At 46.0% G+C, this 27,987-nt stretch overlaps 1 protein-coding gene and 1 pseudogene across 3 annotated transcripts in view; one reads left to right on the top strand and one right to left on the bottom strand.

Annotated features, from left to right (window-relative positions):
- Positions 1–27,987, bottom strand: part of cadm1a (cell adhesion molecule 1a) — a 432,536-nt gene that overhangs the window by 98,426 nt on the left and 306,123 nt on the right. For 2 of the 3 annotated variants that reach the window (XM_070894428.1, XM_070894430.1), the window contains exons 2-3: positions 14,646–14,666; positions 1,865–2,011 (exon numbers count right to left, since the gene is read on the bottom strand). In XM_070894428.1, the coding sequence (XP_070750529.1) occupies positions 1,865–2,011; positions 14,646–14,666 (168 nt within the window). The remainder of the gene's footprint in view (positions 1–1,864; positions 2,012–14,645; positions 14,667–27,987) is intronic. The other variant, XM_070894429.1, reaches the window with a different exon arrangement.
- On the top strand, positions 18,135–18,373 carry LOC139276546 (U2 spliceosomal RNA; annotated as a pseudogene).

Below are 27,987 nucleotides of genomic sequence, written 5' to 3'. Positions count from 1 at the left end.
AGAGTAAACCATTGATACTTTAAATAAAAAGTGTCAGTTCTTCTTTAAAAGTATCAAGTCCAAACCGTAGAAGCGTACCAATTTAAAAATGCGGAGACACTGTCAAAATAATTGATGTTACTCCACAAAAGCACAAGCCAGTTAATCAGCATTCAGACAATGCCACTGACACTTTGAGCTGCTTCACAATATGCAGGGATGTTTGAAAGTGCTGCAAAATCAAGAATTAAAAAAATACTGCGGCTGCCAAGATAATTTCCACAGGTGCAGTTATCAGGAGTCAGATAAAGCAGTGGAGAGAATCGGTAAGAAGGACATACAGAGTTCTAGATACAGTCTTGTGCATTTCCCACAGTCTCGTTTGTTTAAACAGGGGGCGGAATGTACACATTGCCACACTCCGTACATACTTCACATTCTTCAAATATCGAGTTTCACAAAATAAAATCATATAGCCAACGGTAATCAAACCAGCTTCCTGCTCCAGACAGGCAAAAGCATGCTGGAGCAAAAACGGTTCATCAGTGCTGCACGCTCAATCGTTAGTCTGGTTAAATGAAAACCACGGCAGGAGAAACAGCATCACACTTCCGAGGTAGACATTAAGTCAGCTGAGCGCATGAAGCAAGAATAATTCAGCCTTTTGACAACATGCGGGCGGAACAAACAACTTCCGTTTCTCAGGACAACATGGTAATCTCTGCTTCCAGCCTAATCCTAGCTTCATCCTCGACTCCGAGGGACTGCCCAAGAGAGCGAGCTTCCGACCCTTACAGGAACAGGCGACAGATCCAAAGTTAACACCTACTGTTGATTTTATTTAGTCTTACAAAGTATTTATAGCACACAAACAGGGCCATTTCGGCCCAACCGGTACAGGCTGATGTTTATGCTCTGCACGAGCCTCTTCCCAGCTGCCTTCATCTCATCCCATCAACCTAGCCTTTTATTCCTTTCTCCTTCATATGTCTATCTAGCTTCACCTTAAATGTATCTATGCTATTCACCTCCTTGTAGTCGTGAGTTCCACATGCGCAGCACTCTCGGGGTAAAGAAGTTTTCCCCGAATTCCCAACTGAACTTTTTAATTATTCGTTCCTGGGATGTGGGCGTCGCTGGGAAGGCCAGCATTTGTTGCCCATTCCCTAGTTGCCCTCGAGAAGAACTGCTATTTTTGTAGCAGTTTGGTACAACAGAGGGCAGTTAAGAGCCAACCACATTGTTGTGGGTCTGGAGTCACATGTAGACCAGACTGGGTAAGGGCGGCAGATTTGCTTCCCTAAAAAAAGTTAGTGAACCAGATAAGTTTTTATGACAATCCGGTAGTTTCCATGGTCACCCTGACTGATGCTACCTTTTTATTCCAGATTTATTTCATTAACTGAATTAAATTCCCCAGCTGCCGTGGTGGGATTTGAAATCATGTCTCCGGATCGTTAGTCTAGGACTCTGGATTACTAGTCCAGTAACAACCAACTGAGCTACCATTCCCGGTATTAATGACTGTCTTTTATTTAGGGCCTCTAGTTCTGGCCTCCCTCGCAAGTGGCAATATCTTCTCAACATCTACTCTAACCGACCCTTACATAATCTTAAAGACATCTATCAGGTCACCCCTCAGTCTTTTGTCTAGAGAGAAGAGCTCAGCCTTATTTGCTCTTAGCTGGGCTAAGACATGTAGTATCATGTTACGATGAGATTCCTCACCCAGAAAAGATTATTTCCTTCAGGAAAACAAGCGGGAACCCCCCCCCCCCAACAAACACAAACACAGAGTGAAAAATGAAACTTGGGGCACGCGACTCTGCTGAACCCACAAAAAAGAAAACACAAATTAATAATTGCAGATGCTTTGGAAACTTACGCCGGACTTCCCTGAAGTAAATAGTTTGTCGACTTGGATTGAGCAGCTGAATAACAGAATCGTCATTGTTCTTGACTCGGCAGCTGATGGTTGCCATCTCCCCTTCCACCACCTCCACGTTATCCGTCGCCAGATTCTGGGCGTCAGCTTCACAAATCAAAAGCAAAAATTAGATATGCAACAAAATCAAACAATGCTATTCAAAGGGGTACCTGCAGGACAGGCCGTGCCCCGGAACAAGATTTTCCAAATAGGTAAAGGGGCAGGACAGCCTCCGCCCAATAAAGAAAGGAGACGAGCCAGACTCTTTTATCTGGCGAGGCCGTAAATGGATTTTAATCATTTTTACCTGGTGGGGGAATGAATTAAAATGGCAATTTATTCCACTCAAAGTCCTAGCCTGACACTTGAAGGCAACACACGAACACACACTCACAGAGCGAGGGAAGGATTTCATTCATAAATAAAAGCAGAAAATGCTGGAAATACTCAGCGGGTCAGGCATCATCGGTGGAGAGAGAAACAGAGTTAACGTTTTAGGTCGATGACCCTTTGCCAGAACTCAAGAAAGAGTCTGTTCTGACGAAGGGTCAGCGACCTGAAAAGCTAACTCTGTTTCCCACATTGCAACAGTGACTACACTCCAAAAAAACTACTTCATTGGCTGCAAGCTCTTTCCGAGACGTCCAGCAGTCGTGAAAGGCGCTATATAAATGTAAATCTATTTATTTTTCTCTCTCTCTCTCCACAGATGCCGCCTGACCTGCTGAGCATTTCCAGCATTTTTCTGATTTTGGTTCCGATTTCCAACCTCCGCAGTATTTTGTATAAAGGATTTTGTTCATTTTGATTCAAATCGGTGGTAGCCGGGTGGGTGAGGGCTTGTGGTCAGCTTGGAAAATGACTCTCCTGCCTGAACAAAGCTACTTTGTTCATCCAAGCCCAAAATCCTTTCCAATGGTGTAATGTTTTCAGGTGGGAGAAAATGATGCACAATGCCTTGCAGGAACAGTTTAATTGACAGTAACAAATGACCCAAGCATGTTCCACCCTGCAAACATGTGCTTCATCGTTAGCAAAGTGAATCAAACGCCGTTGTTTAGTTCAAAGTTAGTGCCCAACACTGCAGCACATCAGTTCAGGAACAGTCAATGCCTTACAAGCTTGTTCCAAATTTCTCTGCCCGCTTTTTTGATGATATTTTCAAGGGGGTGATTTTTGAATTTTGGACGCGAGTGCTGGAATAAAACATGAAGGAGAAGCATCCGGGAAGGCGCCGAACACAGAGTCTTTTCGCTGGGAGCGTGCGGAGGCCAAGCGCAAACAGCGGAAGGAGCGCACGATGACCCAAGCACCCCACCGACCCGTCCCTCCAACCACCGTCTGCCCCACCTGTGACAGAGACTGTAGGTCCCACATTGGACTCTTCAGTCACCTGAGAACTCAGTGTGGAAGCAAGTCATCCTCGACTCCGAGGAACTGACCAAGAAGAACACAGACATAGAAACATAGAAAATAGGTGCAGGAGTAGGCCATTCGGCCCTTCTAGCCTGCACCGCCATTCAATGAGTTCATGGCTGAACATGCAACTTCAGTACCCCATTCCTGCTTTCTCACCAAACCCCTTGATCCCCCTAGTAGCAAGGACTACATCTAACTCCTTTTTGAATAAATTTAGTGAATTGGCCTCAACAACTTTCTGTGGTAGAGAATTCCACAGGTTCACCATTCTCTGGGTGAAGAAGTTTCTCCTCATCTCGGTCCTAAATGGCTTACCCCTTATCCTTAGACTGTGACCCCCGGTTCTGGACTTCCCCAACATTGGGAACATTCTTCCTGCATCTAACCTGTCGAAACCCATCAGAATTTTAAACGTTTCTATGAGATTCCCTCTCATTCTTCTGAATTCCAGTGAATACAAGCCCAGTTGATCCAGTCTTTCTTGATAGGTCAGTCCCGCCATCCCGGGAATCAGTCTGGTGAACCTTCGCTGCACTCCCTCAATAGCAAGAATGTCCTTCCTCAAGTTAGGAGATCAAAACTGTGCACAATACTCCAGGTGTGGCCTCACCAAGGCCCTGTACAACTGCAGCAACACCTCCCTGCCCCTGTACTCAAATCCCCTCGCTATGAAGGCCAACATGCCATTTGCTTTCTTAACCACCTGCTGTACCTGCATGCCAACCTTCAATGACTGATGTCCCATGACACCCAGGACAACTTTCCAATTCTGGTGCTCAGTAAATATGTTCTTACAAGTCAGATTTAACATCTAAAAAGGTGCAGTAAAGTTTCCTTCATGCCTTCCTAATTACCTCAAAAAACATCCAGTGTAACATACAGTTTCGTACGTCAGCCATCTTATGGCCTCACTGCACAACCTCAGCGTGAAACATCGGAGGAAGCATCTAGATCAGGGCACGGGTGGTATTTCCTCATGAGGGTCACTTTAAAATTCCCTCCGTAGCCAAGCCCCACCCTACCTCGGCAAGCACTTCCATCCTATTCTCAGCTCCATTCCACACTTGCCACAGTGCCTTCGGCCAACACACCCATGCACTCCAGAACTGCCTGCCTAAACCCTCCCACTGCGCTACAGTCTGTCCCCACTGCGCTACAGTCTGTCCCCACTGTCTAAAAGCCTCTCTGCCTCCTCCTCCTCCTCTGACCACACCACTCCGACCTCCCTACAATTCTTCTCCAAACGCTGCTCAGTGTCTGGTTTCCCTCTTCCCCTCGATTTGAAGCACCTTTGGGAATTTTTATTTGTTGAAGGACCCATAAAGTGCGAGTTATTGTGGTTACAAACCTCGGGACGAGTCACCTTTAACCACGCTTACTCATTTCCTGAGACGAGCACACACAAGCATGTGTGGAAGATGTGAAATAGGACAATGCTCAGTCAAGGGGAAAACAAACTTTGAAATGGGGGAACGCTCGCTAGCAGACACTTTACAATGCACTCTGAAGCAATATGCTTCAGGAGTGCCATAGTGAGTAATTATTCATTGTCTCCTCAACAGAGCCCGTTCTAGACTTTGCGGAACCTAAATGGTAATGCCATCGCTAAGAAAATAATTGAGTCAGAGGTTCTTTTCTCAGAGGAGCGAGGTGAATACCATCTCCATAGATTGATAATTATAAAACTAATGAGTCATAAATCTTGCTTTTTAGGCTATCAAGGTTTCTACAAAATAACACTGGAGCAGGTTTGCAGCAAACACCCCACACCCAAAGACATTTACTTTTCACGTCTTCTTGTAACTTTCACCTCAAAGTTTCCTTTAACAAACACAGATGCAATGTCTGCAAATGCTTCCTGCCTGCTGGTTAAAACGGAGGGGTACAAATGTTCTGTACTGTGGCCAGCGCAAGAATCACTGCCAGGAAATGTTGTTTTCCTTTCCCTTTCAAACTGCACAGGAGACATCATCGGCATTTACAGCACATGGAGGAGGCCACTCAGCCCATCATGTTCATGCCATCCAACAACGAGCTACCCAGCCTAATCACACTTTCTAACTCTTGGCCTGACAATTCCAATTAGAAGGAAGCACTCAACCTGTACAGGGGTGGTTGAGATATGGGCAGAAAAGTGACTGAGGTAAAGGGAGTTGAGGGTCTAACTCCAATTGGGGAGCTTTGGTGTAGCTGGTAGGACTCTTCACCCTCCCAAGGCCAGGGGTCGAAGAGTATTCACTGCACCAGCTGAGGTGTGTTGGCTGAGCAGACCAGGGGTAGAATGCGAGACCTTTTGGTCTGTGCAAAGAGGCAGGATGGTTCCTTTAAAGGGAGGTGGGATACGGACTCTTTAAACAAGCGTTACTGCCTCGTGAAGTGAAGCCTTAGTCACTCTCTGAAACATTCTGAAATGTTGCAACACAGTGCATTTAAGGGGGAAACCAGATAAGTGAGAGAAACGAGAGAGAAAGGCACAGAGGGGAATGCGGACAAGGTGAGATGAAGTCAGGGGGAGAGGAGGCATTGTCTGGAGCACAAACACCGGCATAGACCAGTTGGGCCGAATGGACTGTTGCTGTGCCATAAGACTGGGTGTCGAAGGTTGTGGGTTCAAGCCCCTCCAGGATTGGAGCATATAATCGCTTTGTCCTCTAACTGAGGAGCTGAACTGAGGCTAAATGCCGATTCCAGTGACTCAGACGGATGGTAACGATCCCTTACTTTAAAGAGGAGCAGCGGCCCAGTGAAATATTCCTCCATCAAACAACATCGCCAAAAACAGAGCAAATCATCGCTGTTCGTGGGACCTTGCTGACAAAATGGCCGCCTTGGTTTCTTACTCGCATATCAAGGCTAACTACACAATATCATCATCATAGGCAGTCCCTCGTATCGAGAATGACTTGCTTCCACGCCAAAAAGGGATGAGTTCACAGGTGTTTCAATGAAGGACCTAATATTCCAGATCCCGAACTACATCCTGAAGGGTGGAAGATGCCTGTGCGTGGATGTTTTTAACGTGTGGTGACTGTTGCACACCAGCCACCACACGGCGTGACAGAGCTAGGTCTTGGTCCAGTGGCAAGGATTAAGAAAGACGACTGGAGACCAGCTCCACTGCACGGACCTAGTGCACACACATATCACAGTGTGGGCTGGCCCCTCCTGCCCCAGGGCCCTCGCCTCTTCTGGGCTCCGAACTCACACCTCCCTTGGGCCCCGATCACGTCCCTCTACAGAAAAATACATTTAGGGTACGGTACACCCAACCAAAGTGCTTTGCAATCTTTCCTTTTTCCAATTTTCTTCTGAAGCCATCGGCCCTTGCATAGAACCACTGAGGAATCACAGCTTGGTCTGATCATGTCCCAGCTTGATGTTCACTTACATATTTTCTTTTCGCAAGAACATAGGCACAGGAGGAGACCATTCAGCCCCTCGAGCATGTTCCACCATTCAATGAGATGAGGCTGATCTGTATGCTAACTCCATATATCTGCCTTTGGCTCCATGTCCCTTAATTCACTTGGCCAGCAAAAATCTATCGGTCTCAGATTTAAAGTGACTAATTGAGCTGTGCATCCACTGCTTATTGTGGGAGCGCGCTCCACACTTCTACCACCCTTTGTATGAAGAAGTGATTCCGAACTTTTCTCCTGAAAGGCAGGAGTTTAGGATGTCCGAAGTTCTGAAGCCAAATGTAGTACCCCCGACGGCCACTCCCGGTGAAGTTCGCTAACTCAGTAGAATCGGTACTAGATCTGGGATCTTCCTGGGGTTTGCGTGTTCACGACCACATCATGTGGCCCATTTACCCTTTGAGCCACCTCGGTTTACAATCAATCGTTTTAATTTGGGCAAGATGATTATAAGCGAGTCTTCGATGTGACTGTGTAACAAAGCTTAGTCAAACTTTAAGTTTCATTTCTGGTGGATATGAGGCTTCAAGGATAAGGGGTAAAGCCACATAGGACCGAGATGAGGAGAAACTTTTTCACCCAGAGAGTTGTGAACCTGTGAAATTCTCTGCCACAGAAAGTTGTTGAATCCAGTTCGTTGGACATATTCAAAAGGGAGTTAGATGTGGCGCTTGCGGCTAAAGGGATCAGGGGGTATTGAGAGAAGGCAGAAATGGGGTACTGAGGTTGAATGATCGGCCATGATCATATTGAATGGCGGTGCAGGCTGGAAGGGCCGAATGACCTGCTCCTGCAGCAATTTTCTATGTTTCTAAGGCTCTGGCTGTTTTCCTGATGCTTGATCTGGCGGTGGGGCAAAGTGGGATATGATTTGGAAGCTCAGAGTTCAGGTACCAGCTCCAATATCAGGAACAAATTGGAAGCCGAGACACATTGATTCATCTTTTATTTGTAACCATTTTCCCTGAAATCTAAAAATATTTCCATTCAGATGCAGTAACTCGCTGTTAGCACATATGATCTTCTCCAGCTTGACACACATTGCTGGTATTGGTTCGGTGGGAATGGAGCACATTCCAGATCTGGCCTAATCCATTGCAAGTTTAAGGTTCAATTTTGGCATGACAAAATCAGATTTTGGTGATTTTCGCCTCTATTTGGTGCACAACCTAGATAATAACTGGACTCACTACAATTAAAATGTCATTTTCGACCCAGATTTGTGCTGATCCCATTTCAAGACGTGGACATTGAGACGCGGACATCGAGACGCGGGCATTGAGACACAGCCACTTTCTGGTTCCAAGATCTTTAATATTATGCTTATACTTTCAAACTTTGGTTTTATTCAGGATGGTGGTTTTAATCACCCAGGGCTCAAGTCTTGCACCAGGAGGCAGTTCATGGGCTGACTGTTGGATAAGTCCAGAGAGCCATACCAGGTATTTAAAATCCTCCACTGCCCATGACTCTCCTGATGCACATCTCATCACGAGACAACGTTGAGAGTGGTGGCCTCATGATATTAGATTAACTCTTTAATGAATCGGAATTGAAAATCATTATGTTCCAGGATCATTCCGTTCGGTCGAGCTGGAAAGAGAGGGTATTCGCACGCTTGCTTAATTACACCACCAATTTGAACCAGCTCGAAGATTGAGGCTTGTGAAACCTTACGTAGAATTAACAAGAGGCCAAGCAGCGAGGAACTTGCTGAGTACATTGTGAGTCGGATGCATCACAATGGGAGCTGTTACTCAGTAATCTGACCACAGCAACCAACTCCCAAAGCATTCACGCCGTACACAAGGCATACTAATGCCTGCTCACCACCCAAGCATCAGTCAGGCTAGCTTCATTGAGAAGGGACCATTCCAACCGAAAGAAAGCAACTTATTTTCAGGTGCCATAAAAAGCTCCTACCCATGAATGAACTCCCTGTGTCGAGCATAAACAAAACAGAAAATCAGCTTGTACAAGATTATTCTAGACTAGTCACAAAGTGTACTGGGAGCTGTCTCGGTGCTGTCATGCTAGTGAAGACCAATCAGCCAGGCAAAGAAAGCAGCTCGGATAGGATTGTTAGTGGAAATGTTACTGCATGCACTCATTACAGTTAGGACAAGTTTGTTACCACATGTACTCATTACTGAAGTGTCACATTTTTTTTACATACATACACACACTCCCAGCAACACTGACTGAAGAGGGCCAAATAAAGTTGGTAAAACCACCACTGCTTAAACTTGAAGTTTGCAGAACTTATTAAGAAATTGGCTAAGATTGGAAGACTTATTTTTCTGCTCGTCACTTGCTAATATCTTGTCTGTGCAATTGCTGCAGAACTTTTGATTGCAAGCAAAAAATATACCCCTCATGCAATCTACCTTCAGATGAATAGAAGGTAGCGACTGGCCGATGAACAAATACTTTTGTCACAGCTGCGGAAGTGTCGAGATTCCACCCGTTCCCGTCGCCCCTCACTCCCCTTCCTCCTTCATGAAGGGATTGTGCAGGTCAGCAAAATGAACCGGGATCCGTTGTACGAGACAGCAAGCCAGTGTCAATCTCTGGGATGCACTGAAGGAAACAAGCCAGTGGAGGGCGTATCATTGCACCTCCACTGCAAAATTGAACTAAATACAGTCGAAAATCCAAGACACATTTTAAAGATTTCTACATCTTATGTTAGGAAATGCACCTGCCCCCTCAGCTAAATGAACCCTGATGTACCCAGGTTACCATTCCAAAGCATGCAGAGAGAACATGCGGGAGGGAGGGGGGGGGGGGGGGGGGGGGAAATGGGACAGGAAAAAAAGGTCAAGCGGAGAACGGTAGATAAACACAATCGAGAGTATTCAGCTTTTTCCCAGCTGTGAACAAATCCATCTGCAAGATCAAAGCCGGTCTCTTTCTGGTTCACTGGTGCCATTAAGTTTAAATGAGATTTTGGCCACAGCCTTTATCCCGGTGGCTGGAGACAGTTGCTGCTTCAAGGTCTTTTTATTACCCGACAGTAATTGGATCATTCACCCCAATCTGAATTCATCACCTTGGGCCAAATTGCAGGGATTTGAAATTCGGAAAACGAGCCGAAGAACTGTATTCAAATTAAAATGTGTGCGCGCGCACAAGACAGGCGATCGCCCCTCAAAGTTGTTTACTGAAACATTTGGAGGAGGATCTGCACTGTCGGAAATATTAATTGGGAAGGGATCGGGAGAAGGCGGAGTTAAAGTGTGCCCTCTGGCAATTTAATTAAAGCAGTATTAATTTTAAACTTTAACTAAGATTTAGAAAGCAGCTTTAGCCAAATTGGTGGTGGCCCTGAAACCAAGCGCAAAGATTCCCCCCCCCACCCCGCCAATGGTTCAGGTTCCCAGAGGCAACCTTCAGAAAATGTGGAGCCTCCATCGAGGCTACCCTCGCCAGGCGCTTCAGCACAGGACGCGAGGTTAAACACACACTTCGCTGACTGAAGTGGGGGGGGTCAGCTTGCATGAGGCCAGATATGAACTCACCCCTGCAGCGGGAATGAGAGAGACTGTCCATTATTAAAGGTGAAGAACAAAAAACAAACTTGCATGTACATAGCACCGCAGCTCACGACTTGGATTTCCCCCCTATCTTTTCCTTTGCCGAGATGGATTTCATCACCATGCTAGTCTTTTTCATTCAACGCTTTAAGCTACAAGCTACATTTTGCCGATATCACCAAGGTATTTATTTGGGTTAAAGCCTCTGCTAATGTAGTGGACAACGGAAGGGAACTATAGAAGTTTACCGCACAGAAGGAGGCCATTCAGCCCATCATATCTATGCCAGTTTTGTGTTTGCTAGAACACTCCCAAGACTCACCCCACTGTCCCACAGCTCTCTGCAGCCCATATCCTCTGCTTCCAATATATACTCTTCCCTTGAACACTGATCATTGCCTCAACTACTTCCTGGGCAATTCACCTCACGCTCGAATAGCTCTTTGCCTAAAGAAGTTACTCTGAACTTCTCCCCTCACTCTCAGTGACAGTTTAAAGCTGATGACTCCTGGTCGTGGATTTCCCAACTACAGCAATCAGTTTTTCCCTATTCATTTGATCAAAACCATTTATAATTTTCAAAATCTTTACTAAGTCTTTTCACTTTCTCTGCTCCAGTGGAAATAACCCCAGTATCTCAAATCTCATCTCACAATAATAAATTGTCAATCCTGGTGTCATAGAACGGTTGCAGTACAGGAGACCATTCGGCCCGTCAAGCTCGTGCCGGCTCTCTGTAAGAGCACTTCAGCTAGTCCCACTCCCCCGCCCTTTCCCCGTAGACCTGCAATTTTTTTTTCCTTCAGGCACTTATCCAACTCCCTTTTGAAAGCCACGATTGAATCTGCCTCCGATCACCCTTTCAGGCAGTGCTTCCCAGATCCTAGCCACTCGCTTCATAAAAAGGTTTTTCCTCATGTCGCCTTTTGTTCTTCTGCCAATCGCCTTAAATCTGTGTCCTCTGTTCCCATTGGCGGACGGGTCAAGAACCAGTTTCCCATCCTGTTGAACCTCTATCTTTAAAATGACAGACTCTGGAGCTGCCCGAGTGATCCTCCCACCCCTCCCCGTCCCCTCACCACAATGCGCTACACAGCTTTATTCCCGAATGCGAGTGATGTTAGCGGAATAGTTCCTGATGTCAGCATCACTCTCAAGCCAGGTACAGCACAGCTAGATGCAGAGTAAAGCTCCCTCTACTCTGTCCCCATTTCCTACAACATCCATTCTGCAGCCCCTTGAAGCTGGCTTTGTGCCAATTTCGGAACAGTGTTGTGCCACAGGCTGAAGCCCACCAGGAACTAGATTAAAACTCATTTCACATGGGTCCTGACAGCCAGAGGAGGAGGCCTGGATTTGAACCCAGTTCCCACTCTATGGCGTGAATGTCTTTTCTATGGGGCACCCAAAAGTCCCAATCTTTGTGCTCTATGTTCAGAAAACCCAAAATCCTATTGGCCTTTTTAATGGCTTCATCTAGCTGTACTCTGAATCTTAACAAAATACTGATCTCAAGCCCTCGGCCTCTCTGTTCTATCAGTCTTCTGGCAAAGGTTATACATATCGAAGGCAGATTGGCAAGCTGTGGTCAAAGCCTCTGCCATCTCCTCTCAGACTTCCTTCAACAATCTAGGGTGCATGCCATCAGGGCCTGGGGACTTGCCATTTCAGAGACTTGTTGGTTTTTATTCAGAACCGAATCATTTTAATATTTGTTCCACTGCCTCTGCCAGTACACCTGCATTCTCACTTCTGCCATCAACGGTGAAGAGGAAGACAAAATATTCAATATATCCACCATTCCTTCATCTTCATCTCTGAGCAGTCCTGCCATTTTTCACTTATTCTTTCATTATTTTTTTTGCAGGGCCTCACTATTGTCGGCTGGCCTTTTTTTCCCCCCATACACCTTTTAGTTTGCTGAGCCTCACTTTTCACCTCCACGTTATACATTCTATATCGCTCTCGGTTTTATATATTAGCTCTGCAATCTAAGCCTTGTAAAACTGCCACATGGGTATCTTTCTTCCTCCCCCGCGCCATTTTCCCTGGGTCCTTCAACAATCAATTCCTAATCTACCATCTGATTTGGTCTCTTCCGTTGGACTGAAGGGAGAGCAGAAGACATGATCGGGATAGATAGAACACACTGGAGGCCACGGCAATCAGCATGGCAGAGGGATCAACCTGGATTGCCCTTGTTTTCTGGAATGAATCCAACCTCCAGCGCAAACAGGTGGACAATTAAACATGGCCCATTTGTTACACATTAAGTGAGTATGTGGATGTCATGGTAACTGGACGCTGTGCTCTGGTGACTGGGTCACCTATTGTTCTTGGCACAGGCTAATGGCAGAAAGCCTCACCACATTTAAAAAATACTTGAATGCGCATTTGAAGTGCCGTAACCTACAGGGCTACGGACTGAGAGCTGGAAAGTGGGATTAGGCTGGGTAGCTCTTGGTCGGCCGGCGTGGACACGATGGTCCGAAATGGCCTCCTTCCGTGCTGTAAATTATTATGATTCAATGATGATGGTTATTGCATGATGCACGAAAACTTTAAAAAAAAACAGATTAGGATCATTCGCGTTGGGCCAATATAAATTGGCTTCATGCAATTTCTCCTGCGATTTCTACTTGTGTCCTACACTCACCAATAATTAGCACTTCAAAAAGATGTGCGGCAGACATCGCCTTGGGGAAACTGAGCTGCTGCTTCACACTTAGCCAGAACGCAGTGGAATTCGGGGGTCTTCTCGATTTCAGGCCGAGATGAATAATTCGCCCGAGGGTGCGAGGGTGGATGCAGGGGGCCACTAATGCTGCATTTCTGCTCCGGTGGACAGCGTATCGACCGGCAGAAAATACAGTCCTGCTGCCGACTGCCCACATTAAGCTGTGAGCAGTGCGACCAAGCCGCCACCTCTTCTCCACAGAACAGACAAGAGGAAGAAAAGCGTAGGAAATACAGCACATTTCTCTCCCCCACCCCACTCCCCAACTCTGACATGGGCTCAAAAGGCATCCGAGATCGGGCACCCTTCCTGTCCTCTTGGTTGGCGCAACAAGGGGAAATTGTGTTTTTTTAAAAAAAACTTTTAAGCATGGCAGCTTTAAATGAAGTCACTGACAGTCTGCATGCGTCATGCAAAGCAGTTCCCCTGTACAATGAACAATAGGTAACGTGCAAACAGTTACCATAACACCCGCATAAATCTTCATTTAAGCACAAAGAATACATCATATTTGTCCAAAAAGCAGGCAGTACACACTAGCTAGTGTGTGCATTGTCCATTCTGGTTCACTTCCCTCAGTTATTATACGTGAACGGTTACAGTCTATGCCTCCATTTAATTTACAGCTCATTCCCAAGCTTTTCAATTCAACCTGGCAGACGCAATAGTGCTCCCAAGTTTAAAAGTCTAATTCCAGAATGTTCGGTGGGAAACTGAATACATTTCAAGTGTAGGCGTGCTATAGAAATGCAAGTTGTTACAACATTCTAATTTTTAACATAGAAAGGAGACACACAAAGTTTCAGTTGACTAATGAGTTCCCATTGTAATCACTGGAGTGCGGATTTTGATGCAAGACTTATTGTAGAAGAAGCCCTTAAATTACACTGTAGCTGGACAAAAATAAATGGCAAGTTTCTATTAGTAAGATGAGGTTCAGCACCCCCTCCACCCTCCTCGCTTTGACTCAATCTAATACATAATAGGAGCAGGAGTAGGCTATTCAGCCCCTCGAGCCTGCTTTGCCATTCAATAAGATCATGGCTAATCTGATCTTGGCCTCAACTCTACTTCCCATAACCCTCGGCTCCCTTTATCGTTCAGAAATGTCTGACTGTTTCCACCTTAAATACATTCAATGACCAAGCCTCCACAGCTCTCTGGGGCAGAGAAATCCACAGATTCACGACCCTCCGAGTGAAGAAATTCCTCTTCATCTCCGTTTTAAATGGGTGACCCCTTATTCTGAAACTATGACCCCTAGTTCTAAATTGCCCCCCTCAAGGGGAAACATCCTCTCTGCATCTACAAGCCTAATAAATAAAATTAAACCAAAGCAAATCTACATTCCAAACTAAACAATCAATTTTTGAATCTTGGGTGATTTCTCCATTTACTGTTGGCGTTTGAAGCATTGTTGAAGACACCATATAAAGATTTTCATCTTCAGATCCCCATTACCAAATCTCGGTTGCCATTTTAAAGCAGGCACCTATAGTGAATTGATTACTGCGTGCATTGGTGCAGTGGCTGGACATCCAATTTGCCGCTCTTTTCCCTTTTAAAAAGGAGTTCCCATGCGAAACAGAGAGAGTCCGACTTTATGAAATGCATTTGTTCTGGTCTACCTTCAATCTCTTGAGCAGCCCCTGTGAGAACATCGGGTAGAGCAGGAGGAGCAGGAGGAGAAGGAAAAAGAAGAGGAGAAAAAAAAAAACAAGTTTAGAAGTCAGCACTGGCCAGGCGCAATTAAAGCACTTACAAAAACAAGTAATCACGAGAACATGAATAACGTTGAGATTTACTTATAACCTGCGGAGAGGAGAAACCTGCTGGATGATACAGTGCAAGCAACGCAGTCATTAGTGCGATAAGGGGCACATTGTGTACTTAACATGTCTACTCAGCTCCAAGACCAGACAGCTCGTGAAGCTTAACACGGGCTTCTTTTACTGCCTCCCTTAAATCCAAACCTGTGCCAGTGTTTCATTTCAAAAGTTTGGGGATTTAACAATGCGACACCCATCAGTCACCCCAACAATCACCCTGAACCATGAGCGAGAAATGATTCACTCCTCAGGAAAGAAAAAGACATGCAACATTTACCCACATCACAATACAAGCACTTTTTATGTCTCGTATCAAGAACATTGTGTCAAAAAATAAATGAAGCAATTTCTCTCAAATTACAATCGTTATGTTCACAGATCAAAGTCCAAGCTCATTAACACCGAGCCCCTGACAAGTCCACTGACTAATGTAGTATGTATACTTATCCCTCGCAATGCACTTATAAAGAAAATTGTTAAGTAACAAGTAACGCAATAATGCAATATTGAATTAGCATGACATAAATGTTATAACAAGATTTCGTGTCATATAGTGCCCAATAAAGATTGTGCCTGAAGCTGTAGGCCACGTCTCTTCTGGAAGTCAATCTCACTGTACCTTCAGAACTGTTTGAAGAGCCAGTCAGGGGCAGACAAGCTAGTGGTAGAACGGTTAGGTACAACACTGTACTGAGCAGTCAGAGGTATATTGATGTTAATGGCTCCTCACATGCCAAGCTGCTGACCGTTGACCCACAGTTGATGCTAGATCAATTTTTCATTTTAAATCGGAGATTGATAACTTTGTTAACCAAAGGCATTAAGGGATATGGAGTTAGGTCGCAGACCAGCCATAATCTCATTGCATACAAGTTCAAGGGGCTGAATGGCCTCCTCCTGGTTCCTATGTTTCCAACGGAGATCAAGGAGAGAAAATGGTTGGGAAAGATAGCAGTCAGATAACACAAGGCGGTCTAATGAGCCTCCCAGCATTCAATTAGAGAAAGCCAACTGGCACATAATGGGAGTGAACCAGAAGAACATAAGAATTAGGAGCAGGAGTAGACCATTGGGTTCCTTGAGCCTGCTCCACCATTCAATAAGATCATGGCTGATCTTCTACCTTAACTCCACTTTCCTTCACTATCCCCATATCCCTGGATTCTCTTAACATCCAAAAAATCTATCCAAGCTCTGTCATGAATATGCTCAATGACTGAGCCTCCACAGCCCTCTGGGGTAGAGAATTCCAAAGATTCACCACCGAGTGAAGAAATTTCTCCTCATCTCAGTCCTAAAGGCCGACCCCTTATCCTGAGACTCCCCAGCCAGAGGAAACATCCTCCCTGCCACGCCGTGTAAGAATTTTGTGTTTCAATGCGAACTGGACTGCATTCTTAGTTAAGCAACTGTCACAGGGGTACTCGAGAGCAAAAACTATATCGAGATAATTGGCTGGCAGTTCCACTGTTGCATTACATTTACCCACATGCGAAGACCTAATAACTATATAACTTGTTCCTTGGAATAAACAGAGGCATTTCTTGCTAATTTGTGAGAGTCTTTTACCAACACATTTCAAAATTGAAAAGACAAATCTAAAAGTCAACAAGCAACACAATTTTTCTGAAAAGATTGAGACTCAAGGTTTCCACGGCAACGACCTCATAAGTAGCTGAAAAGCCCAAATCTGCTATTATAAGAAAGGTCAATACAGGTAGTTAAAACACTAACCATGTAATTTTTCTTTTGAGGTGCATCAGATAAATTGTATTTACTGTTCAGTCCCTGCAGTGTTTATACCAGGTGTATCTACAACGTAAATGCAGCAACCACACTCCTCTGGTAGTCAAACAGGAATCAAAGCAGTCTCCTCTCCCTCACAACTTTGCACTCATCAACATGTTAGCACAGGATAGTGGAACACATCAAGACAAATTGGTGTACTTGGGGATACCACAGGTAGCAGTAGAGTAAAGCTCCCTCGACTCTGTCCCAACAATGCATGCACCTCGCCTTCAAGCTCAATATATGAGTGACATTTCCTATACGAGCCAACATTGTGACCTACTGGAGTGAGCTTGCTTATAAATTATTTACTGAAATCTATTGATCCCGGTTAACAAAAGCAACCACTATACAAAGATAAACTGTACAGAATCAAAGCACCAACGTTTTATTTATTCATTCATGGGTTGTGGCCAGCATTTATTGTCCATCCCTAGTGCCCATGAGAAGGTGGTGGTGAGCCGCCTTCTTGAACCGCTGCTGTGGTGAAGGTGCTCCCACAGTGCTGTTAGGGAGGGAGTTCCAGGATTTTGACCCAGCGACGATGAAGGAACAGCTGAGATATTTCCAAGTCAGGATGGTGTGTGACTTGGAGGGGAACTTGCAGCTGATGGTGTTCCCATGCACCTGCTGCTCTCGTCCTTCGAGGTGGTAGAGGTCGTGGGTTTGGGAGATGCTGCCGAAGAAGCCGCCGAAGAAGCCTTGGCGAGTTGCTGCAGTGCATCTTGTAGATGGTACACACTGCAGCCACGGTGCGCCGGTGGTGGAGGGAGTGAGTGTTGAAGGTGGCGGACGGGGAACCAATCAACGTAACTTACAAGGTCACAAGATACAGAAAGGCAAGGTCCTTTGGCCACTTTCTGCAGAAAGATCCTGCAATTGTCCAGTGTAATATCCAGGCTTTTGTTTCCACTATTGTAACTGGAAGAGCATTCCATGTTTTGATCATTCTATCTTATCAAGAAAAACTCCACGACATTTGAAATTTGCCTTTTAGTAGTTTCACCGTATCTCAGTCTCGTACGTCAATATGAAGTAATTTTCTGAATTTACCTTTCCATGCTGTGTAATATTTTATATACGCAGTCACCTCCCATCAAAGATGAACAGCCCACGTTTCTCTAGTCTTTCCTCGTATCTTAGACTGGAGAGCCGATTTTAACTCCGGCCAGAGCGGGTGGGAATTCTGTCCAGGAGCAACTCGCCAAGGCTTCTTCGGCAGCACCTGCCAAACCCGCGACCTCTACCACCGAGAAGGACAAGGGCAGCAGGAGCGTGGGAAGATCACCACCTCCATGTACCCCTCCAAGTCACTCACCATCCTAACTTGGAAATATAGCGCCGATCCTTAAAATATATCGTCGTTGGGTCAAAATCCTGGAACTCCCTCCCTAACAGCACTGTGGGAGCACCTTCACCACACGGACTGCAGCGGTTCAAGGCAGCGGCTCACCATCACCTTTTCAAAGGCAATTAGGGATGGGCAATAAACGCTGGCCTTTCGCTTCTCGGCCTTTTGGCTAAGATCATGCGTAACTGACCTGACATGGGGAGTAACCACCATGACCCCAAGGTGGTTCTCCCTGGATCAGGAAGGTATATGCTTGCTTTTTGGAAATAGGAGGTGGGTGGGGTGGCTTGACCCATCCACCTCCACGGAGGTGTGTGGGGGGCCTGACCCATCCACCTCCATGGCACGAACCTGGTATTGCAGTACTTCCAGGAACGGTGCAGTGGCTCTAGGCCTTTTGGCTAAGAGCATTGGCGCAGAGTGATCCTTGACGTGTGCAAGGTGACCTCTGGCGTTTGTGATTTGACAAAGAATTGGAACGATTGGCTACGAATTAAAAAAAAAAAATAAATAAATAAATAAACGCTGGCCTTGCCTGCGACGCCCATGTTCCATGACATTTTTTTTTTTAAAGTGGGATTTGGAGGCCTGGCAGATATTGAACTCGTGCGAGTCCCAGGAGGCAAGCTGCTCGGTCAGCCCAGAGGTCCCCCATCAGGATCAGATGAAGGCTCCTGGCAGCAAGGCAAATCTCGGCGAGGGAATATTATGTGGGGTCTCGTGGCTGAGTGGGCGGGGGTTGGGGGAGAACACAATGCAGAAACCTGGGGGGAGGGGAGGAAAGAGAAAAAGGGGGGTACCCAGAGGGGCAGTCATGTTCCTATGGCTCCCAATAAGTAGAAGTTGTCTTCTTTTAAACTTACCTTCGCAGGATTCCTGATGTGTGCCGTGTTCAGGAATTGGTTAAAATGTCGCAGTTGCCCCTTCTGTGTACCTTGGACCCCAATTTGTATTTGTTAATCAGTGGCACTCTCGCCTCGGAGTCAGAAGGTTGTGAGCTCAAGTCCCACTTCCAGGGATTTGAACACAAAATAAAAATCCAGGCTGACACTCCAGTGCAGTACTGAGGGAGTGCTGCACTGTCGGAGGTGTCGTCTTTCAGCTGAGACGTTAAACCGAGGCCCCGTCTGCTCTTTCAGGTGGATGTAAAAGATCCCATGGCACTATTCTGACGATGAGCAGGGGAGTTATCCCCGGTGTCCTGGCCAATATTTATCCCTCAATCAACATAACTAAAACAGATTATCTCGTCATTATCACATCGCTGTTTGTGGGAGCTTACTGTGCGCAAATTGGTTGCCATGTTTCCTGCATTGCAACAGTGACTACATTCCAAAAGTACTTCATTGGCTGTAAAAGCGTTTTGAGTCGTCCGGTGGTCATGAAAGGCGCTATATAAATCCAAGTCTTTTTCAATATGGAGGCAAGCGCTGTAATTATAAATTTAACTGGCATTGACTCTGGCTTTTCTGGTGAGACGGTGAAGCTAAGATTTCCCTGTTTTAGCTGTCAAATTGGAGAGAGATCCTGTCCTCCACTCAATCTTGCCTCAGAGACACAGAGCACACAGGCCAAGCAGCCACATTGGCACGGACTGGAGATGTCTGCAGGCTGGAACTCCCCTCTGTAAGCAAATGCAGCAGCCAATTGGCATATGGCAAGGTCCCACAAACGGCAATGAGATAAATGACCCAATAGTCTGTTTGGGATGATGGTTGAGGGATAATTGTTGGCCAGGATGCCAGGAGAGCTTCCTGGGTTCTTCACAATAACACTATTAAAATTCTCGTGTGTGTTTGCGTACCGACATGAAGCTTCCACTTCGAGGTCTGTGTAATTATACGCAATCTTCTTGGTGTGAAGACTAAATATTTACTTGGCCACAGTTGTTAAGTGGTTCGAACAATGGCAGATAAAATGGGCAAGTATGAATTACAGCGTACAAGAAGTAAAAATGGGAAACATATTTACTCCGAGGAGCATCAAAATAGCGAAGAATGAAGGAGTGATACCCCAGCATGAGCCAATGTCTTGAGCGAGTGGGGAAGGGGCAAATGGGCGAAAGACAAACTTGTTCCAGCAGAAAAGGAAACGCAGAAGTCAGTGCCTTAAGAAAAACAATCATCTGCCAGCTATATTTGCTGATGACATCATCTCCCAGAGCAATGAAAAGAATTGTCTATCTCTACTCCGAGCCCAGTCCTGGCAACGACCCGACCATTTCTGCTTCACCGCCACGGTCATTAATCAAAAGCAAAGGATCAACCTTCCAGAGTTAGGAACACCGTGACATGCTCTCTACAAATGCAGAAACACAGGGAAACTCGTGGACGTCTCCTGAATACCAACCGTCAGCACAAAGCACGAAGCCACAAACTCCCTTTGTGACAGAACAAATGTACAAGGCGAGCAGCAGAATACGAGCTTTCTACAAAGGCACACACAGAGCCACACATTGCAGCCACGGTCAGCAAGAGGCTGAACACAAATTCAATCGGAACACAAAACCTTCTCTCGGGTGCACTGTGGAAAGCTGCACGCACAAAATCAATGATTCGAGCAGGTACCACATGATGTCCAGCACATGACCAAGGCAACCACATTGGAGAACCAACCTGCTGTGCAACAGCGCGCTGGGTTCCATCCAATAATTTCCGTCTCAGGCAAAGTATCAAAGGATTCAGGAAACGTGTGAAAGCAGGCTGTAATCATTTACTGCAAGGCTACAGAGTTGCACTGAATGACACGTGGAGAGTACATACCTCCCCACTTTGGTTGCTGAACAACATCAGCTGGATATTCAGGCATGCTCATTTGTGGGCACGGGGTAGGCAGAGACTAATCCCTGAGCTTGAATGGTTTAGCCCAAGCAAGGCCTACCTGATATTACACCCTCGGGCCTCATTATCATCGAGCTGCAGACAGTAAACATAGAAACATAGAAAATAGGTGCAGGAGTAGGCCATTCGGCCCTTCGAGCCCACACCGCCATTCAATAAGATCATGGCTGATCATTCCCTCAGTACCTCTTTCCTGCTTTCTCTCCATACCCCTTGATCCCCTTAGCCGTAAGGGCCATATCTAACTCCCTCTTGAATATATCCAATGAACTGGCATCAACAACTCTGCGGCAGGGAATTCCATAGGTTAACAACTCTCTGAGTGAAGAAGTCCAGAACCAGGGGACATAGTCTTCGGATAAGGGGTAGGCCATTTAGAAGTTTCTCCTAAATGGCCTACCCCTTATCCTAAGACTATTTCCCCTGGTTCTGGGCTTCCCCAACATCGGGAACATTCTTCCCGCATCTAATCTGTCCAGTTCCGTCAGAATCTTATACGTTTCTATGAGAACCCCTCTCATCCTTCTAAACTCCAAAGTATAAAGGCCCAGTTGATCCAGTCTCTCCTCATATGACAGTCCAGCCATCCCGGGAATCAGTCTGGTGAAACTTCGCTGCACTCCCTCAATAGCAAGAACGTCCTTCCTCAGATTAGGAGACCAAAACTGAACACAATATTCCAGGTGAGGCCTCACTAAGGCCCTGTACAACTGCAGTAAGACCTCCCTGCTCCTATACTCAAATCCCCTAGCTATGAAGGCCAACATACCATTTGCCTTCTTTACCGCCTGCTGAACCGGCATGCCCACTTTCAGCGACTGATGAACCATGACACCCAGGTCTTGTTGCACCTCCCCTTTTCCTAATTTGCTGCCTTCCTGTTTTTGCCACCAAAATGGATAACCTCACATTTATCCACATTATACTGCATCTGCCATGCATTTGCCCACTCACCGAACCTGTCCAAGTCACCCTGCAGCCTCTTAGCGTCCTCCTCACAGCTCACACCGCCACCTAGTTTAGTGTCAACTGCAAACTTGGAGATATTACACTCAATTCCTTCATCTAAATCGTTAATGTATATTGTAAAGAGCTGAGGTCCCAGCACTGAGCCCTGCGGCACTCCACTAGTCACTGCCTGCCATTCTGAAAAGGACCCGTTTATCCCGACTCTCTGCATCCTGTCTGCTAACCATTTCTCTATCCACGTCAGTACATTACCCCCAATACCATGCGCTTTGATTTTGCACACCAATCTCTTGTGTGGGACCTTGTCAAAAGCCTTTTGAAAGTCCAAATACACCACATCCACTGGTTCTCCCTTGTCCCTTACATCCTCAAAAAATTCCAGAAGATTCGTCAAGCATGATTTCCCTTTCATCAATCCATGCTGACTTGGTCCAATCCTGTCACTGCTTTCCAAATGCGTTGCTATTTCATCCTTAATGATTGATGCCAACATTTTCCCCACTACTGATGTCAGGCTAACTGGTGTATAATTACCCGTTTTCTCTCTCGCTCCTTTTTTAAAAAGTGGTGTTACATTAGCTACCCTCCAGTCCATAGGAACTGATCCAGAGTCAATAGACTGTTGGAAAATGATCACCAATGCATCCACTATTTCCTTAAGTACTTTGGGATGCAGACTATCAGGTCCTGGGGATTTATCGGCCTTCAATCCCGTCAATTTCCCCAACACAATTTACCACCCGATAAGGATATCCTTCAGTTCCTCCTTCTCACTAGACCTACTGTCCCCTAGTACATTCGGAAGGTTATTTGTGTCTTCTTTCATGAAGACAGAACCAAAGTATTTGTTCGTTTGGTCTGCAATTTCTTTGTTCCCCATTATAATTTCACCTGAGTCCGACAGCAAGGGACCTACGTTTGTCTTCACTAATCTTTTTCTCTTCACATATTTATAGAAGCTTTTGCAGTCAGTTTTTATGTTCCCTGCAAGCTTCCTTTCGTACTCTATTTATTTTCCCCCTCTTAATTAAACCCTTAGTGTTCCTCTGTTGAATTCTAAATTTCTCCCAGTCCTCAGGTTTGTTGCTTTTTCTAGCCAATTTATATGCCTCTTCCTTGGCTTTAACACTATCCTTAATTTCCCTTGTTAGCCATGGTTGAGCCACCTTCCCCGTTTTATTTTTACTCCAGACAGGGATGTACAATTGCTGAAGTTCATCCATGTGATCTTTAAATGTTTGCCATTGCTTATCCACTGTAAACCCTTTAAGTATCCTTTGCCAGTCTATTCTAGCCAATTCACGCCTCATTCCATCGAAGTTACCTTTCCTTAAGTTCAGAACCCTAGTTTCCGAATTAACTGTGTCACTCTCCATCTTAATAAAGAATTCTACCATATTATGGTCACTCTTCCCCAAGGGGTCTCGCACAACAAGATTGCTAATTAGTCCCTTCTCATTACACATCACCCAGTCTAGGATGGCCAGCTCTCTAGTTGGTTCCTCGACATATTGGTCGAAAAAAACATCCCTAATACACACCAGGAAATCCTCCTCCACCGTATTGCTACCAGTTTGGTTAGCACAGTCAATATGTAGATTAAAGTCGCCCATGACAACTGCTGTACCTTTATTGCACACATCCCTTATTTCTTGTTTGATGCTGACTCCAACCTCACTACTACTGTTTTGTACACAACTCCCACTAGCGTTTTCTGCCCTTTGGAATTCTGCAGCTCCACCCATACCGATTCCACATCATCCAGGCTAATGTCCCCCCTTACTATTGCATTAATTTCCTCTTTAACCAGCAACGCCACCCCACCTCCTTTTCCTTTCTGTCTATCCTTCCTAAATGCTGAATACCCTTATATGTTGAGTCCCCAGCCTTGGTCACCCTGGAGCCATGTCTCCGTGATGCCAAATATATCATACCCGTTAACTTATCTGCGCAGTTAATTCGTCCACCTTATTCCGAATACTCCTCGCCTTGAGGCACAAAGCCTTCAGGCTTGTCTTTTTAACACATTTTGCCCCTTTAGAAGGTAAAAGGCAGCTTGGCAGCAAAGCGGGGATTGAAGTGCTCAGGTAAGTGATGAAGAGGGGTGGCCGGGACAGAGGGTAACTGGAATGGGGGGGGGGGGGCGGGGAAATCGGGTTGGGAAAAAAGGGGTTCGAAGGTGACTGGCAGAAACCCACCTGCTTTGAATGTGAGGTCGGGAGAAGCACTCTTGCTCTGCTGGCTCCACATTTTAAAACTGGACCTTGCTGGTTGCGGCCCACCGCTGGTGGAGCTGGTTTTCCCGAGTGCAGCCTCATGGCAAGCAATCTCGCGATGGGGGCCTAACACCCATTTCAGGCGTGGCCATTGCACGCCGTTTTTTTCTGACCTTTACCAATATGGCAGGCAACGCACTTCCAGCACATAATGAGCGGGCACTCCCAGCCCGCCATATTGGGGGCCCGAAAAATGGGAGCTTGCCAGCTGAATTTCTAAGCCCATGTCAGGAAAGGGGGAAGGTAAGGCTGAGGATGACCTATTCAAAAGTGACAGGGAAGGAAACCTCAAATAGCAGAGAGAGAGAAGACAGGAAAGATTTTTGTCTGCAAGTTAAGCTCAACTCCTGGAGAAATGCAGACAGAAACAGTGCTGCAAATGCTTCCCCCACTGCTTCGATTCTGTACATCGGATGTTGGAATGTCATCCAATTAGTCACCCACTCAAAGCTCACTGTATAAGAGGACTGTTGAATTTCGGTTTCATGCTTGACGTTAGTGAATTCTGGAGGTCTATGTAAATCTTTTCAGGCATTACTTGTTCCAAAGTTTGCAGCAACGTCACACATGAAATAAAAGAGAAAAAGACTTGCATTTCTATCCCGCCTTTCATGACCACTGGGCGTTTCAAAGCGCTTTACAGCCAATGAAGTACTTTTGGAGTGTAGTCACTGTTGTAATGTGGGAAATGCGGCATAGGGCAAGCTCCCACAAACAGCAATGTGATCGTGACCAGATAACCTGTTTTTGTTATGTTGATTGAGGGATAAATATTGGCCCCAAGGATAACTCCCCTGCTCTTCTTCGAAACAGTGACCTGGGATCTTTGACATCCACCCGAGCGCAGATGGGGCCTCAGTTTAACGTCTCATCTGAAAGACAGCATCTCCGACAGGCCAAGTACAAAACAATCTTGTCGGCAGGGCGAAAGTCGGCAAAGCTTTTTGGTGTTTCTTACGATAAAAAGGCAAAACAATGTACTCGCATCGATGCGTGGTTACAGGCCTGACTGCGTGAGATTAGAACAATGTCGTGGCAACTAATGCTTCATCCCCGCATCAATATTGGCTACTATATTGACAAGTGGCAATATTTTTTGGTTTGCTTTGATTCCGACTAAAACTATGTGGAAAGTTTGTGAATGGGGGAAGAGGGACCATAACTTCAGGAGTTCAGCTCACCTGAACACTCCAGGGTGTTGGAGCAGGTTATTATTTTTAATCCAAGTAATCGTCATGTCTTTCAACAAACACAACCTTTTGTCGCACTAGTTATTTTCACAAGATTAAGGAAATGAGCCTCCTCGACAATTAGCACCTCTCCTTCCTCCAGGACGCAAGACAAGACTGTTGCCACTGCGGAGTGTTCTTGCACATCCCCAGTCTGACCTCCAGGAGCGGGGGGGATTTATGTCCTTGCAGCATGTGTGAGATCGTGTCCCAGTGCTGCCATTTGGCATCACACCGATGGACAAGAATTCCACACCGGTGCGTGAAAGGCCAGACGGAAGGACATGGCCACCTGCCGACACACCTGGAATGCATCAAAAAACGGCGCTGCAGACTAAGTGCCAAACACACACCTTTCACAGGCAACCAAGGCCGAGCCAGACACTTGCACAATCCACCGTTGCATGTAAACACACGAAAAGCTGTGCTTTGCCAGTCGATAAAGTTATCGCCACGCTGACAGCAGAAAGGCGACACAACGATGAGAGTTCTCCGAAGCCTTTTGCAAGCAGGGAGCGGGGGGGGGGGGAATGCCACACTGACCCTTGGAAACCCCGTGCAGTGCTGTGGCAGTGAGGGGACTTCACTGGGAAGCCATGTCAAACAGAATGATGGCCTTTGGGCGGTCCAAATCGATTTTCCAACTTGTGACACAACTGGCGAGAGAACCAGTTTTTACATGACGCTCAGCAAATTGTCTGCTGGTTGTTTTCATCACTCTCAGAAACAAATGCTGGTCAATACATGAACACTCGAACTGTCAACACAAGGCCCTGGCAACTGTATCCAAGGGAATAGAGAGAGATTTCTGTATTTTTTTTAATCTTTCCTTGTCAAATTATGTCATGATATTGTCGACATTCACTCTGGCGATGACTAAAGATTACATTTATATAGCGCCTTTCATGACCACCAGACGTCTCAAAGCGCTTTGCAGCCAATGAAATGCTTTTGGAGTGTAGTCACTGTTGTAATGCAGGAAACACAGCAGCCAATTTGCGCACAGCAAGCTCCCACAAACAGCAATGTGACAATGACCAGATAATCTGCTTTTGTTATGCTGATTGAGGGATAAATATTGGCCAGGACACGAGGGATAACTCCTCTGCTCTTCTTCAAAATAGCGCCACGGGATCTTTTACGTCCACCTGAGAGAGCAGATTGGGCTCTCAGTTTAACATCTCATCCGAAAGACGGCACGGTGCAGCACTCCCTCAGCACTGCACGGGAGCGTCAGCCTAGATTTACGTGCTCAAGTCCCTGGAGTGGGGTCTGACTCAGAGGCGAGAGTGCCACTGAGCCACAGCTGATTAGGCATCAAGTACCAAAAAGAGCTGGATAGGTCGGCGTCCGTCAGTCCGAGTGTGCTGCAATGGTCAAGAGAAAGCAGAGTGCACACTGCTTGAATCAGTAGGCCTTGCCCACCTTCAATACAAATTTCAGACAGGAAAACCAAATGATGAATAAACAAACAAGAAAGTGCCCTCTCCTGACTTCAGCCGCTCTCCTATACCGAACAGGGTTTCACACTTGGTGCTTTTGGTAAAGCGAATAAATAAAATGATGCAGGCACCCATGTTTATCATTCATGCGCCCTTCCACCCACAGAGTATCTGAGTAGCGGGTTACAGAACACCAGGCAAAGGCCACCTGCTCACGCACGCGGCCTAGGGACTCATAAAAATAAAAGAAACGGATTGGGACCAGAGGATTCCGGATTTCAGACTGATTTTCTTGTCGGAAATGCGGCCAAACCTGTAATCCGGCACGGATTCGATCTCGAGGATGACGGACTTGAGACTATTGATTTTCTCGTCCAAAATCCGGAAAACCCCAAAATCCGCCACGGACTTGGTCCCGAGGATTCCGGATTTCAGACATTGTACCTGTACTACAAAATTGCTGCGACTTGAGAGTTTAAATAGGTTCAGATTCAATCGTGGCTATCAAGAGGGAATTGGATAAGTAATGAAGGAAAGAAATTTGCAGGGCTAGGGAGAAAGGGCGGGGGGGAGTGGCACTGGCTGAAGTGCTCTTGCAGAGAGCCGGCACAGGCTCGACGGGCCGAATGGCCTCCTGTGCTGTAACCATTCTAAGATTCTATGATTCAATAACCTGCTGTGAAAGTACTACAGGGTACTCCCAACCAGCCATTTTAGTTACCAAACAGCATTGTTTTGAAACATGATCTTCGCTTAGGCTTTTATTACGATATTCTTGCTTCAATATAGCCACCAAACAATGTCAGTGAATGAGTCACTTCATTTAGAAACCTGGTAAAATGATATTGAAGCCACCCCCAGCTGCTGCATGATGTCCTATCACATTGTTGCGCAGTGGAGCTAAAGCTCACACTGGCAGGATTTCTGCAGGAGAAGCCACAGCACGCTCGGTTTCATAGTGAGAGCTACTCATTTGTCATCTGCAGTCGAACACAATCCTACTAAACACTGGATATTTCCCCTCTTTCTCCTTCCATCCTTCCCAATCCATAGACAAAGTACAACTACTGCATTCTGTTCTGCAGCGATCCATAAATCACAGGGATGCTGAGCAGTTACTCAACACCAGCAAAACAATTCCCAATCATCTGACATGGGCAGCCATGAAGAACAGTGGTCTTTTTTTCTTTACCTGTTCAATGGTAAGCCGGAATGAACGGAACACTGTCCGATACAGTGAGAGATT

This window comes from Pristiophorus japonicus, chromosome 11 (assembly GCF_044704955.1).
Source record: "Pristiophorus japonicus isolate sPriJap1 chromosome 11, sPriJap1.hap1, whole genome shotgun sequence".
In the NCBI taxonomy this organism is placed as follows: Eukaryota; Metazoa; Chordata; class Chondrichthyes; family Pristiophoridae; genus Pristiophorus; species Pristiophorus japonicus.
Note: the sequence above shows the minus strand (reverse complement) of the source record. Positions and strands in the feature narration are given on the sequence as shown.